General features: G+C 40.0%; 2 protein-coding genes across 2 annotated transcripts; one reads left to right on the top strand and one right to left on the bottom strand.

Annotated features, from left to right (window-relative positions):
* On the top strand, positions 1-1684 carry LOC146500171 (olfactory receptor 13C2-like). Its single transcript, XM_085134854.1, has one exon. It carries the CDS (start codon positions 367-369, stop codon positions 1306-1308), a length of 942 nt encoding a protein of 313 aa, XP_084990980.1. The 5' UTR covers positions 1-366; the 3' UTR covers positions 1309-1684.
* An 11951-nt stretch (positions 1685-13635) lies between these two features.
* Positions 13636-16604, bottom strand: LOC146500172 (olfactory receptor 10J5-like). The gene has a single exon (XM_085134849.1). It carries the CDS (start codon positions 16381-16383, stop codon positions 15427-15429), a length of 957 nt encoding a protein of 318 aa, XP_084990975.1. The 5' UTR covers positions 16384-16604; the 3' UTR covers positions 13636-15426.

The raw sequence follows: 16604 nt of genomic DNA on the forward strand, positions 1-16604 counted from the left end.
AAGGTGCTCAGAGACAGACTTTAAGTTTAGATATCTTTATGAATGGGAGACACAATAGCGGATGTTGTTATGATTATGAGGTTTTTCACTTTTTTTTTCTTTTTTAAAACAACTTATAGTGCTTGTATAATTTCTTTAATGATTAAACTTGTCTTTGAAAAAATAGGGATGAGTCTGTGTGTTTGGATGATGAAGGTGCTCAGAGACAAATTTAAGGTTCATATATTTTTATGAACCGGAGAAACAACAGGATTTAAATACTGGTATAGTTTTGGATTTGATTTTTGGTTGTTTGTTTTTGTTTTGGATTTTAACTGGTTTTACAATTTTTTATTATTTTTTAATGTTTTGTCTTTGAAGAAAATCATGGATGAAGAGTCAAATGTTACCTATCTAACTCTGCACTGGTACACAGAGATTAACAAGTACAGATATATTTTCTTTTTTGTTATGTTTACATTATATATTCTAATAATCTGCACTAATTCTACTATTCTGTATCTCATCTGGATTCATAAAAACCTCCATGAGCCCATGTACATTTTCATTGCAGCATTGCTACTGAACTCTGTTCTTTACAGCACAACTGTTTACCCAAAACCTCTGATTGACTTTTCATCTGAAAAACAAGTCACAACATATTCAGCCTGTCTCATTCAGTTCTTTATATTTTACACTCTAGTTTTATCAGAGTTCCTTCTGTTGGCTGCCATGGCCTATGACAGATATGTGGCTATATGTAAACCTCTGGAATATCAAACTATCATGACAAAAACTACTGTGAGTATTTTCCTGGTTGTGGCTTGGCTTGTACCTGCTTGTCAAGTTGCTGTCCAAGCAATAGCAAGTGCTGAAGCTAAACTGTGTGACTCTAATATAAAAGGAATATTTTGTAATAATGCAGTTTACACTCTTCAGTGTGAAAGATCAAAATTAATTACCATCTTTGGTGTGGTCATTGTATTAGATCTTGCAATGCTTCCTATGCTCTTTATAGTTTTCACATACACAAAAATCTTTGTGGTTTCTCATCGAAGTTGTAAAGAAATCAGGAAGAAAGCTGCAGAGACTTGTTTACCCCATCTCTTAGTTTTATTAAGTCTCTCTGTGTTTTTTGTGTATGATGTAAGCATAGCTCGTGCAAATCCAGATTTTCCAAAAACAACACGCATAATAATGACATTACAAATAATGCTCTATCAGCCTTTGCTAAATCCATTCATTTATGGACTCAAAATGAAGGAAATTTCTAAACATCTAAATAAGCTGCTTTTCCAGGCCAACATCAGTCCTTGTATTAAAACTTAAAGCTAAGGTGAAGTAATTTTGTTGTTAATCAATTGTGTGCAGTTATTTTAAACACTTTTGAAATAGCCCAGACTACTAATACTCTGCCTATTTGTTAGTACATATAGTAGATGTTGCCTGCCTTGTGTGTGCTACCTATGGTTGATGGGAATTATCTCGGTTAATTTCTTTGGTAGTAAACTGTTAAAGGTGTGTGACACACACTTTCAGATTCACCATTAACCTCCATATTTTTGCATCATGCTTGTCCCTAAACACCTCATATAAGATTAACTGAAGACCTGGACAATTCTTTAGATTTGTAATACAGTTGGGATACCAATCTGTATTCAGTTAAAGCAGATATTGTCATATCTGTTTGTTTCTGTGCTAACATCAGTTGCATTTCAGTGCAACAGAATTCACAATAAAACTGTTGCCATGTACACATGGCAACAGTTTTGCCATGTGTACATTGTCTGGTTTTATTGTCTGACATCTTTCCAGAGTGGCTCCACAGTATAGTGGTTTATACTTTTGGCTGTTAATTGAAAGTTCCCTGGTTTGGACATGAAAGATCCCACAAAGAGAAACAAATCTCTGTGGTATTACATTAGGAAGGGTGCCTGGTAAAAAATCTACTGAAGCAAACATGCAAACTGCTGTGGCAACATCTTGTGAAAAAGTAGCTTTACTGTCAGACAACTCTATATGCATGAAAAACACATAAAACCATCTTTACTTCAAAACCATTTTCTAACCCACTTCTTGCTTCTCTTCAATCACAACCTCAATTTTATAACACTGACCATGTCTAACTGTAATTACATAATTAAATGTTATTTATTATTCTTACATTCATTCATTCATACATTATAAGTCACATGTTACAAAAGTTTTCTGTTACTTGTTTGTCCTGTTACAACACTACAGCAGTTAGATATGTGAACACCTGTATGATTTTTGTTATACCTATGAGGTATATTATTATTAAAGAAAAATTAGGCTTTCTGGATATTTATCTAGCAGACTTTGTCACCTAAAGGACTGAATGATGAACTTGTTCTTAATGTGACGTTATGGTTCCGTCATGATATCAATTTTTAGGGAGCGTTCTGCTTGATATGATGTGCTATCTGTATATGCTGTGATGAATTTTTGTATTCTTTGAGCATTAATGATAATCAAGTAGATTAAAGAATGTATACAGTATAGATAAAAAAAAAACCAATGTTACACTTGTGGTGTTTTATAGATTTGAATTGTTTGTAAAATTTTGTAAAATCCCACCCTGAACCCAATTCTCCAATCCTCCCCTGGAGCCAAGCCAATAACCATACCCTGCCACAAAAATGGTAAACAGTTGCTGAATTTTAGCTGTTTTGGCTTTTTGTTTGTTTGTTTTTGCCATCTTCAGGCCAGAGAAAGTGTGTTTAAGTTCTATTTTTTTCTCACCTGTTGTTCATTTAGGTGTGTGTTTTGGGGGTTTGGGGGGGGGGGGGGGGAGTTGTTGTTTTTAAACCTAGTTTAAACCACAGTTTAAAGGAATCATCAAGGTGCACACTGAGGTTTTTTAACATTTGTCTTAAAACAAGATGATATAAGGGGCCTAGAGCACTGTCAATGTCTTTACAAACAGATTTGCCAAAAATGATAATTTGTCTTTTGTTTTCATTTAATTAAACAACATAAAACACTGCAAACCACAACACAGTAAAATATAAATTAAAATATGGAAAAAAAAGGGGGGGGGGAGAGAATGCCCAGATCTTTAATTAAGGGAAAGGTTGGCATTTAGAAATATTAATATCACACTCAACTGACTGCGTTTTATCTTCCCATTGCACTGATGGGTGGACAGTTTTTAGGTGCCTGTGCATGTTGTTTGTGGAGCCGGCTCTATATGATATCCTTTTCTTGTCCACAGATGTTGCCATACGGTCCAAAAAACTTGACACAGATGGACTCAATGAGTCATCTACATCCCAGGGTCATGATCATACAACACAATTACCTTTGAGTCATTCACCTGAAAGTGATATTTATTTGAAATCAGACAATTTCAGTTAGAGCATGTGCGTGCGTGTTGTTGCTACAGTATTCTATGTTACATATGTGTGTGTTTCATGTGGAGCTAGAGGCATGGGTGTGTCTCTGTGAAAATGCTAATGGTATACCCTCTGCTGACATTTCCTAGCTTAAAGAGGACAGTGAAAGAGGGCTGTTCACCCCTGACATACAAGGATGTTACAGGTGTTTTAAAGAGGCAACGGGTGATTAAATTAGATCGCATGTGGTTTTACCCACCAGAACCTCCTGGCTGTGTCCAATGTACAGCTCTTTTTTTTGCAGCCGCGTCTTTTTGTGGCATCCTGTTGGGGTATGGAAGTACTCCCTGAAGTGTCCTCGAGCTGACAAGTGTGTGGGTAAAGGACAAAATGTGCACCTATATAAGTCTGGCTATCACCACCGGGTAATTCCACATAAATATTTTACTCAAGTCAACAGTAAAACTGTCATCCTGGATTCATATGCTTATTTTGACCATTTTCTCTCTTCTTCCTTATATACTTAAGGTATGTCACATTTGTGATGTGTCCAACTGTTACTGAGGTCCTGTGCTGCAGACCATATACAAAGGCAGGCAGAAGGGGCAGAGAAGGAAAAGTGGGTCGGTTATCAATCACTCACTCAATTGAACATCAAAAACTTGACTGTGACTGTGCTTGCAGGAGTGGTGTGGATAAGAATGTTGTACGCTTTCTGTAAGACAGAACCAAAGGAAACACTATGGTCAAGCTGTGACAGCAGATACAGGAGAATCACATGGAGGAGTACCTTCAACGGAAGGACCTGTACACCACACTCGTAATGACTTTTGCGAAGCCCCGGGGTATTGTCTCAGCCTTATGGCACACATTCCAGCCGCCACTTCCTCCGAGAATGGCATGGCTCTTGCGCCACACTTTCCTGTTGCCAGAGGCCGACAATGTGAGGGATTACCGAAGCCAGATTCTGTTCACTTTTGGCCCCCGTGCTGAAAATGGATTCCACCAAAAAAGTATGTACTTCATAATACTGCATCACACACACTTTGTTTTCAAGTCATTAAACAAGCAAGCAGACCTTGCTTAGTCTTGAAAGACACTGGTCTGTTGCCACTGCCACAGATACTAGCCACATATTTGTTTTGTGTGTGATTAGCCTTTGAGCAATTTTTATGGACAGAAAGGAATATTTCTGGATTGTTGTGACAGAGGGAATACCATATCTTAAAGTGAAGAGATGTTCATGGTATTGTTAGGTGATTTTATTGTTTCAAAACACTATTACATAATGCAAACTTCTCCTTTTTTTTTCTTTTTTTGTTAGGTGGTGAAAAAGCTGTCTGGGGAAGTTCAGGGCTCAGCTGATTGGTTCACCAGTATCGGAAATGAACACCCACAAATAGTTACATTTGTGCTGACCTGTGAGTAGTCCTTTGACAAGCTGGAGCCAATGTGCCGCGGAGTAATGGAGAGGTTTCACTTTGCCAATTAGCCTGTTCCCAAAATTTTGTATGTGGACTGTGGGTGCTGCTGTGCACAGGGGAGATCAGTAGTAGAGGCCTTGTTTCAGCCTTGGGTGGACAGTGGGATGCTTGTGCATTTGGACATCTTTCACTGGATACACCGGTTTGACGCAGCCATCCGTACAGAGTCTTATGCAAAGTACTCTGCATTTAAGTCTGCACTAGCTGGGGGGGGGGGGGGGTGCTGGATTACAACCACACAGACCATGAGCTGCTTATAAGGGCCACCAGAGTAAGGAGGGCGCAATTAAAACAGCATGTGCAGAGGGTCACACTTGGGGCTCAGGAAACATTTTGGCTCATCCAATTGGCTATTGAGGAGCTGAAAAGTCCAGCTGGGCCGGATGAGAGTGGAGTGAGTCTCTTCAAAACACCTGGTAGGAAAGTCCTCATTTCAAAAGGTTGTTATAATATTAATACAAATTTGGACAAACTGAAGATCACACCAGGTTTGTCTATCTGTTTATTTTCAGGGGCCAATGTTGAGGTGTGGGCAGCACAGCAGCAACACCTGGAGTGCATTCAGGACCCAACAGACATGAACATGTATAGGGTGGCTCATACCACAACAATAAACAACGTGGATGTCCCCTGTTACAAATGTCTGCGTGGAAGCAATAGCCTGGAAGCATTCCACAGATTCCTTCCTAACATGATTCCAGCTACACAGCTTTGATCTGTCGCCGGTTCGATTCCCGGACTCTCTGTCCTGGTAGTTGTGTCCTTGGGCAAGACACTTCACCTACCGCCTACTGGTGTTGGCCAGAGGGGCCGATGGCGCGATATGGCAGCCTCGCTTCTGTCAGTCTGCCCCAGGGCAGCTGTGGCTACAACTGTAGCTTGCCTCCACCAGTGTGTGAATGTGAGAGTGAAGGAAAAATGGAATTCTAAAGCACTTTGGGTGCCTTGAAAAGCGCTATATAAATCCAATCCATTATTATTATAATAAATTACACTTGTAATCCTGTCATCATTATTTCCTTTATCATTGTTGTGTTCAGGTCCCCACTACGCAGCACATTTATCTGATCAGTGGCATTGCATGGTGGTACTCTGACAGGAGTTCAGATGCTGTATTTGGTGGCAAAGTACGGCATCACAGGATTTACTCTGCGCCGTTGATCAATTGCCTCAACACTCACTGCCAGCAGCTGTTTGGAGAACCTGTAGAAGTAAACTTCCGTGGCCCAGCTGATCTAACATCAAATGAATTGCTCGGGCTCGAGTCAAAGCACTGCAGAGTCTGGAATTTTCTCTCTGGAGGACATTGTCAGTGATGGACCTGGTCCTGAGGAGGAGGTGGTTCAGCCTGGGCAACCTGAACCAGATGATCCCGATGAAGCATACTAGAGTGACGAAGAGGCATGCAACACTGTACTGGATACTGTCCTCCCCCACATTACACTCACCAATGATAAGACCTCCACAGTTCACCCTTCAGCCTTTGTGAGTAGCTAGGTTTACTTTTCACATTAGGGACACAGTTCCCTTTAAACATTAAAACAAGGATTAAAAGATGCACTGCTCTTCTGAAAACACAGGGAATTGTGTATATCTTTACCAACCAAATTTGTATCGGATTTAATTTCCTGGAAGATGCCTGCAGTTCAAACCCTCTTCCTGGATTTGAAAAGCTGGAAATGTTCTGCTCTGTGGTTGTGGAGATTGGCTTGATAGAGGACAAGCTATCATTTACCACTGAGCAGAGGAACAAGGTCCTCCAAACCTGGAATACCATGGAGGAGCATGATGAGCAGCCACAAAAGTTTAACCAGCTGTGCAAGACCCACTGGGGCAACACCCTCTACTGCCGCATTAAAAGGGATGACCTTGTTGATGCTGCTCTTATACAGAGAGTAAAGATGTCGAAGCGCTATGCACCCACACAACATGACACCAGCGCTCAGAGCAGCACTCTGGTTAAACTTTTGTGGTTGCGCTCCCCTCAGGGGTGTCGCAACAGTCCAGAGAAATTTGCCTGTAAAGCAGGCATTCCACTCCCTAAAATTAACATCAAGACTGTGCAGGACTTCATCTGTCAGGAAGAAAGGATTCTCAGTCTGCATGCAACTAAACATCCATTTATTTTGACAAAGGTCACCTCCATCTTATCTGCACACCTACCTCCAGCACCACACCAGCCAGCAGTACTCCCTCCTCAAGACTACCCCCTGTTGAAATATGAGCTCACGCCCAGCCCTGCAGGGACCAAGGTTTTGAAGTGGAGGAGATACTTGCTGATGCCAGTCTCCCAGCCTCAGCCACCTCTTCCACCTGTGCCACTGCCACCACCACTTGGAAAGACCCCCGCAACCTCTACCATCACCAGACCTGTGTCTTCAGTGGCTGCTTCAGCAACCTCTGACACTGTTGGGCCCTACATACTGCAAAAAAAAAAAAAAAACCTGCAGCGAGACTATCTCTGGCAATAGTGGCCCTGCTACATCACCACATTGGCCATATCACCCACCATTACCACACTAGACACTGCAGGCAGGCCTTCAGTCTGGGCAAGGACAACACAGTATAGGTCTAAGCTTAAGGATCACCTCTCAGAAGTAGGAGCCAAAGTGTCACGGGTGCAAAACCTTCCAATTTGCAGAACTTTTAGCTTTTTGTACTCTTCTGATTGCAGATGTTTGTTTTTTTTTTTATTTTATTTCATGTAGTCTTTTACAATACAGTGATCAAGACATTAAACTTTTACCTTTTTGTACACAATTGATCTTTTAAAAAATCTTGCATTACAGTCAGAATCACGTTCACTGATTGATTGCAGTGCTGTCTTTGTGTTTTACTGTTTCATTCATTTTGATAAAGTGTTTTGTATTACAGTAACAGTAAGTTGTGGAATCACTTAATAAATGAATGCCTTATTTGGGCTTTAATATACCTTAGACCTACAAGTTAGTTTTTATTTTTTTTATTAAGTTACACACAAATAGCATTCTCTGCCAGCAGATTTAGAACACACAGTTATGTAAAAACACATGACAGACCCAAACCAAAGAAGCAATGTGTACAAGCAGGTGGCAAAGACAAGTTCGTGAGTATTTGTACAACACATGCCTCTGCAACAGCTTCAGTGTTTACTGGAATTGATTCTGAAACACTAACTGTCATGAACTAGCTGTGTGTAGGCAGATGAGGACCCAAATGCAAAACTCATTGAGACAAAAGCTGAATTCAAAATCTCTGCTTTATTGCAGGGTTCACAAAGAAACAGAACTAAACTGGGAAAGCTAAACTGGGGACTGAGGGAACACAGAGAAAGGCACACTGGTTCAGGGAAGAGACATTGATGACACTGAACTGAGGGAGACGTGGACATAAATACAAAGAGGGTTAACGAGGGAAGTGGGCAGTAGCACTTTTTGATACAGGGCGAATCATAGTGGGGGTGGGGGGGGGGGGGGGGGGTCATCACGGGCATCGGCAAAAAACAACAACAAAAAAAGCAATTGCTCATACTCATGCTGCCCCGACATCATGCCAGCGCATATTGGGAATGGCATAGGCACCGATCGGTTTTCTATCGCGCATTTGCTGGGAGTAAGGGCGCCCTCCGTTTGCAATGCGTGGCCGCTGCTTGTGGCACGTAGGAGGAGAGGGCGGGACGGCAGGGGATTCTCTGGCTGACTGGAGCAGCATCTAATAATCAACTCGCAAAATAAAACAAAATAAAACCAAACCAACAAACACGAAAACACCAGACATTATGATACAGACTTATCATTTGCACCGATGTTTTTTCGAAATTCTATACACGAAAAGTGAGCGCGAGAGCCCTCAGTGCGCCTGCTTGCTGTTTATGTCATAGTAAACTTTATTGTCATCTCCGCTACATACAGTCCAGTATGTAGAGAGACGAGACGACGAGGATCCAGTTACAGCAGTGCAAGTAAACAAACAATATATATAAGAAGAGTAAGAAAATAAATATACACTTTATGACTCGGGGTAAAGGGAACAATAACAATTTAAAATGTATAATTTACAGTTTGATGATTTAAAGTCTCACACACATAACCCGTCTACAGGGGAGGGGCCGGCTGCTTCCAAATAGAACACATTTCATTCATAATGTTGTAAATCCAAGCCCATTATGGATTCATGATTTGAATCCTGGGCTGTGTGAAATCCCAGAAATAAACCCTAGACAAAGTGAATCTTTGAACTAAGGTGTAGGTTTATTAGGTTATGTTGTGGTGATCCTCAAGTTGGGGGATGGGTGTTCATACTGGAGTGCAAAATTAAAACCAATGGAAGATGGACAAGAAAAGTTCAAAGCCATCAGGTGCTCAGGTTAGAAAAAAGAGAAAAGAAGAGGAGGAGAAACGAGCAAAAGATACAGGTAAGCAGATGTGTCATTGGATAATGGCAGGTCATCCTGAAACAATCAGAATCAGAATACTTTATTAATCCCTAAGGAAATTATGTGGGTTACGGTTGCTCCAAAAAGAAATGGTAAAAATAGTAACAGTAACAGACTAAACTCCAAACAATACATTATTTTACAGATTTTAATATTAATTAGTCTTTGTCAATTATTGATTTGTCCTGTTCTCATTGTATGACGAATTATGATGGCTGTTTGGTAGCCGTTTGCATACTATGCATACTCGCTCTCTCTTCATATGTGTGTGTGTGTCTTTCTCTGGTGAAATTCAGTATGGTTCCGACAACAGTTTTATGTTAATGTACAATCCTTAATATGTTTGTATGTGTGTGTGTGGGCGCAGAGGGAGTGTTCGCCCAGGGCGCCAAACAGGCTAGGACCACCACTGGAAGTGGGAGCACACGGGAAAGACAGCTGACACAGATAATCATAACGACAAAGGTCAGGAGCAAACACAACATGACGCATACTGACGAGAGACTGTCAAAGTAAAACAGGAAGTACACAGAAGTGCAGACAGGAGGAGAGAGAGAGCACGGGGAGGGCACAGACATAACGGGCTGGGGGAAAACATGGAATAAAACACAAAGAGGGGAAACGAGGGCTCACAGATACATAGAGGGGGCACACAGGGGGTAAAGTCACGAGGGGAAATCTAATAAGCAACAGTTTGACAGAACAACCAAGGAACCATGGCCAGTGTTGGGAAGGTTACTTTTAAAATGTATTCCATTACAGAATACAGATTACATGCCCCAAAATGTATTCTGTAACGTATTCCGTTACATTACTCAATGAGAGTAACGTATTCTGAATACTTTGGATTACTTAATATATTATCATGCTGTTTACAACTTTACTTTGTTGTCTGGGTCAACTTTGCTAGTGAGAGACAGAGAGAGGCGTTGAAAGGCTGCTCCAACAGAACTTATTGTTTCGGAGGAAAACACGAACTAAAGAATGTAGGGTACAGTTGAGTCTTAATCGCTTACTTACAACTGGGCTCGTCAGGCACTCTTCTTGGCTGTAGTGGTTATTATTATATTTACATGCTTCCAGCTCCCCTTTTTTCCTTTTCCTCGTACTTTTCCTTTTTCTCCCTCCCTCGACACATAACGGGTATGACAGTCCATTCTCCCTGCAGCACGGACTACACTGCCTATGATGCTACATTCTTTAGAGCTATACCTGTAGCATTCTGCCTATTAGCTTAGCACAACAACAACAAAAAGGCGCTCTCTCACCCAGGAAACACGCGTCACCCTGTAACCATGGTAACAATGCCGCCTGGAACAACAGAACGTAGCTGTCAAACAAAACCCAAACAGTCCTGACCCGCCACAATATGAAACAGGGAAGTACCGCCGTGTAATCCATTTATTTCAACAAAGTAACTGTATTCTGAATACCACCTTTTTAAACGGTAACTGTAACGGAATACAGTTACTCATATTTTGTATTTTAAATACGTAACGGCGGTACATGTATTCCGTTACTCCCCAACACTGACCATGGCATAAAAGAACAAAATACAAAAACACACGAAAATTAAGAACGCTGGGTCAACATGACCCGGGATCATGACTAACAAAGCTATTATCTGTCTGTTATGTCAGTCAGATTTCCCCCAGATAGTTTTGGTTCAGATCTGGCCATGGTATATGATCACACCATTTTCATAATCAACTATTCAATGATCCCTCTTCAAATACTTTGTCACAGGGCAAACATAATCTCTCATAGCAACTTTGTAATGATTTTACAACTCTTTTACCTTTGACAAGTGGACCCTAACATGGCAGCAAAGTGCAACAATGTCTCTCCGCCTGGGAGTAAAGAGTCCACGGCATGCCTTTAATTTCTTGCATGTCTGTAAATAATCCTTCTCATTTTACCAGTATAAAAGTAAAACAATTACATTGTCTCATCGGGGCAACCTAAAAGACCCATTTTATGGCTAGTCTTTGCACATCATAATAACACAGAAGAGAAGAAAGCAATTCATTCTCGACTGCTGTTAATTTCAGGGGATTTTCCAACTTGTTTTGGCTCAAAAGAGCCAATGAAAAATTCTCATTGATGTTAGAGTGAAAACCACAGTCTTTTATTGTATATGCACTGATAATGCTCACTGTCCTGTCATTGTAAACCAGTCAAAATACATAAATAACACATTGTTATCATGCTGAAGATCACAGACGGCAGTCCAGGCGTCAGGTGGGATAAAGGAGCTGGAAACTAAGCAGCAATTAGACAGAATACAGTAATTAAGTGCATTTTCACTGCTATGCAGATGACACCCAACTCTATCTGTCCATGAAGCCAGATAACACACACCAATTAGTTAAACTGCAGGAATGTCTTAAAGACATAAAGACCTGGATGGCCGCTAACTTTCTGCTTCTTAATTCAGATAAAACTGAGGTTATTGTACTCGGCCCTGAAAATCTTAGAAATATGGTATCTAACCAGATTCTTACTCTTGATGGCATTACCCTGACCTCCAGTAACACTGTGAGGAACCTTGGAGTCATTTTTGACCAGGACATGTCCTTTAATACACATATTAAACAAATATGTAGGACTGCTTTCTTCCATTTGCGCAACATCTCTAAAATTATAAATATCCTGTCTCAGAGTGACGCTGAAACACTAGTGCATTTGTGACCAAATTGGTCGCACTCTAGAGCCCTGCTATGTACGATATCCTATATTGAACTTATGCATATTCATGTAACCACAAAAAAAGGAGCGCTACAGGGAACCTGGCTGAGAGTCCAACAGAGGTCAAGTGGGCGGAACGACATCTGGCTCCAGTTGGGTCCCCCTTGTGCACGAGCAACACAAAGAGCTCTGCTTGGTGTTCAATACTTTTTGCTGTAGCAGTTGAATTGTCTCGTTCCAGCAGTGGATCTGTGCTAGACAGACCCATAAAGAGCCTTCAGTTTTCAGGCCCTTCTTCTGTGGAACCAGCTTCCAGTTTGGTTTTGGGAGACAGACACTATCTCTACTTTTAAGATTAGTCTTAAAACTTTCCTTTTTTGCTAAAGCTTATAGTCACGGTTGAACCAGGTAACCCTGTATCCTTCCTTAGTTATGCTGCACTAGACGCAGCCTGCTGGGGATTCCCATGAAAGAAGTGAAATGAAGTTGAAGTCACAAAAAAAGAAATGAAATCAATATTTAGTAGATCCTCCTTTTGCAGAAATAACAGCCTCTAAACGCTTCCTGTAGGTTCCAATGAGAGTCTGAATTGTGGTTGAAGGTATTTTGGGCCATTCTTCTTTACAAAACATCTCTAGTTCATTCAGGTTTGATGGCTTCCGAGCATGGACAGCTCTCTTTAACTCACACCACAGATTTTCAATAATATTCAGGTCTGGGGACTTTGATGGCCATTCCAGAACGTTGTACTTGTTCCTCTGCATCAATGCCTTAGTGGATTTTGAGCAGTGTTTCGGGTCGTTGTCTTGTTGAAAGATCCAGCCCCGGCGCATCTTCAGCTTTGTCACTGATTTCTGTACATTGGTCTCCAGAATCTGCTGACACTGAGCAGATTCTGGATACTATTTTACTTCCAAAATTAAGTTAATGATTTGTTCTACCTTTGTGGCTTGTTTGTAGTGACTATTGAATGCTCTGACACACGGCCTTATCATATTATGTACAGATTCCTTATTTAACACAACGATAATGACTGCTCCTGAGTTCTGTGCCTGAGTGCGGTTATTAATCACAGATGCATACTGTACATGGGTGCAACTGAGCTTTGCCTGAGCTCTAATACAGATCACTTAAATCAACCATTGTTGGAATGTCATGTATTTCTAAGAGTTCCCTGTATTTTTTTTCTCACTTCCTCTCTCTCTCTGGCTTCTCGCTTTCTCTATTGCTCTTGTTGTGAAAGTTTTCCATTAAATAAAGCCTGCAGACAAACGATGAGTGGTAGCTAGCATTCTTTAATCACAAAACAAAGAACAGAATACCAAGCTTGGTGGAGAGCATGCATGATCGCGGGGCAAATGGTCAGCAGAGTCTCTCCCTGAGCCTAGCATGGCTCTCAGTTTAATACCTTCTCGAGGAACAAAAGGCAGTACACAGCTGTTTCACACATTAAGATTCACACTCCCTCGCTACCTCCCAGAGTCATCAAAGAGACAAAAGACTCTTTATGTGGAGTTGTCCCCCCCAACTTCCTTACCAGACCCCCACCATCTGTCTGTCTGTCAACTGCATGAGTGTTAGACATGCTAAAATCCAGTGGCACTAAGGCATAATACAATAAAATAATCTGAATAATACATAAGTAAAAGAAATTCTTATACACTCTAAAGCACCTTATGTTTTGGGCATGTCTAGTAGATGTAGTCAACGGCTTGTTTTATAGATTACATCATTAACAAAGCAAATTTCAGTTGTGTCAGGGCTTCGTGCGTGGAGGAGAGGAAGGGATGACCCAAACGCAGGACTCACAGTGAAAACTGGTGTTTATTGCAGATGGAGTGAATGAACAGAACAGAAGCACGAAATCGTGGGCTGGCTGGCTGACTGACTGACTGACTGAGTGACTGATTAAATGAGCAAAGCATACGGCAACAACCTAACGTCAACAACAACATCAATGTCACGACCATGACCAGGATGAAACTGAGGACTTAAAAATAGAGACGGAATGATTAATGATTAGAGACCGGTTAGTGAACAGCTGAACATAATATAACTAATGATACATAGAGGTAACAGGAACAGAACAACAGGAAATGAGAATAAGAAAAAGAAAATAAACTGAACCTGAACTAACTGAAAACACTGGGTGAATGACCCAGGAACCCTGACATTGTGCTGCACAATGGCACCTGATGGGCATGAGTTAAGTAGAACATTCTGCAATATGCTACATAAGTCATGCCTGGCTCTACTTCTTTTCAACCATCCAGTCCACTGATCCGATTTGTTCTTTATCCCAAAGTCAAACCAAAAGAACAACTGTTCTAATGAGTGGTAACTGCTGCTAACAAGTTTCTACTCATGAGTGGGATTAATGCCATTTCGTGAACATCTGCACATTCTGTATTGTATACTGGCCAAACAAACTAAATAGCTTTGCTTGTCTGATTGGGCAACAGGGCTACCTTTCCCTCCATACCACCTGAAGGCCGTGCTTGGGAACTCTCTGCTCCTTTGTGTTTTTCTTTCATAAACTTGGAAAAACAAACAAACAAACATAGAATGTTACAGTCTTACAAGAACACTGTATACCAGGGGAGCTCTTTTGGTGGCCCTCCTTTTGGGCTATTCACTTCAACTCCTATTCCACAGTATTTCTGCTGCTACATTAAAAAACCTTTTCTGTACAAACTGAAACACAAATACAAAACCAAATTAACATCTATTAGGCAACCTCAGAGGGCTCCATCTCCATTCCAATGTTTTGTTTTTGTGAGAATGCCCTTAACTTTACATAATGAATGCTTAATTGGGATACACTGAATGTTTTCTTCTGCTCATTCTTTCTGAAATGACAACTCTTTGCTAAGATGCTAATATTCTTTATTATTGACACAGACAGGAAAACTAACAACTTGAATTTACAGCTTTGCAGCAACACAGTATTAAATTAAGAATAAATAACATGAGCAAACAAACAAAACAACAGCAAACAAATGAATTAAAAATGCATTTAAGAAAACAGAACAACAGTGATCCCTTAAGGTGGTTTATATTTCATAGTAAGGAGAAAACCCCAGATGATATCTTATAATTGTTTATATGTTATCACAATAGCACGGCATAAAGTCCATGTGGATTATGTGCATCATTATTCAAGTTATTGTTTGTTTTTTGTGTTCAACAAAAATAATATTGGAAACATATCCCTTAGTGAGACAATGCTTACAACTCAGGTAGCCATGTGTGTATTGTATACAAGTATGTAAATAGCAGTATAGTATATTTAAAGAAATCTGAATAACAAATACACTAAAAACAATACCCCCCCCAAACAAATACAACCTCTATCTTAAATATATAGTATACATATACTATGCAAAAATAATAGATTTCTATAATATATATCGCAGACAGAGAAAAGACAACTTCTATATTGTGAAAAATAATACACACATGAACACAACAGTTAAATTAAACATCACATCTACATTACACCCTTTCAACATGAGCTTTGCCAGATGTTGAGTTTTCCTTCACAGAACAATTTCGTGAGGTGTTTAGAGATTTCTTTCATTTTCAGTCCATAAACAATTGGATTAAAAAGAGGATGATATGAAACCACTTGTAAGGTCAATATAAAACGTGCAACTTTTGGCAAATTCATTTCTAGTCGAGCTACAATTATATCATATGAACACAAACCTGAAAAGCTGACTAATACAAGCAGGTGAGGTAAACAAGTCTGTGCAGCTTTTTTCCTGACCTCCCTGCAGCTCTGATAGCATATCATAAATATTTTTGTGTAAGTAAAAAGTATAAAAAGCAAAGGAAGAAATACGGTGTTAAGTAAAATAAACACACCATATATGATATATGTTGTTCTTGAGGTGTCACAGTAAAGCTTGGAAATTGCATTATTACAAAAGATTCCATTCAAAGTAAAACTGCAAATTTTATAACTCTGACTCATTACAACTGATGGCACAAGCTGACAAGCAGGCAGAAGCCAAGCTAACCCTAGTAAAATTATGATAGTTGTTTTTTTCATGATGATTGTATATTGCAGGGGTTTGCATATAGCCACATACCTGTCATATGCCATAGCTGCTAATAGAAAGAACTCTGATCCTGTTAGAGAATAATAAATAAATGCTTGAAAGCTGCATAGTGAATGAGTTGTGATCTGCTTGTCTGATAAAAAGTCAATCAAAAGTTCTGGGTAGATATTAGTGCTAAACATAACTGAGTTCAGTAACAACCCTGCAATAAAAATATACATAGGCTCATGCAGGTTTTTCTTGATCCATATGAGACACAATATAGTTGAATTGCTGCAAAGTATTAGAACATATGCTGTAAACATGATGGCAAAATACACAAATCTGTATTTGTTCAATTCAACATGCCCACCAAAAGTTATATATGTCACATTAAATTGATCATTCATTTGGTCCATAAAAATAAATGGCTTGAGCAGGCTGGATATAGAAGTCACACTGTGAGGGTTTCCTCAAAATACAGCCACTTCGAGACTGTAATTTATTTGAGCTGGACACTGCCTTAACCTCAATGGATCTCATTAAACCCTCCATGTGAACAAACAACTTCAAAAACACTGGAGACATGATGTTTTGATTGACAATATCTGTTTTCCTTCTGTGTAATGTAAATTTTATC

The sequence above is a fragment of the Neolamprologus multifasciatus genome, chromosome 16, assembly GCF_963576455.1.
Source record: "Neolamprologus multifasciatus chromosome 16, fNeoMul1.2, whole genome shotgun sequence".
NCBI lineage: Eukaryota > Metazoa > Chordata > Actinopteri > Cichliformes > Cichlidae > Neolamprologus > Neolamprologus multifasciatus.

Coding starts and splice junctions, on each gene's coding strand:
- LOC146500172 (XM_085134849.1), bottom strand. CDS start 16,383: ATGGACCAAATGAATGATCAATTTAATGTGACATATATAACTTTTGGT.
- LOC146500171 (XM_085134854.1), top strand. CDS start 367: ATGGATGAAGAGTCAAATGTTACCTATCTAACTCTGCACTGGTACACA.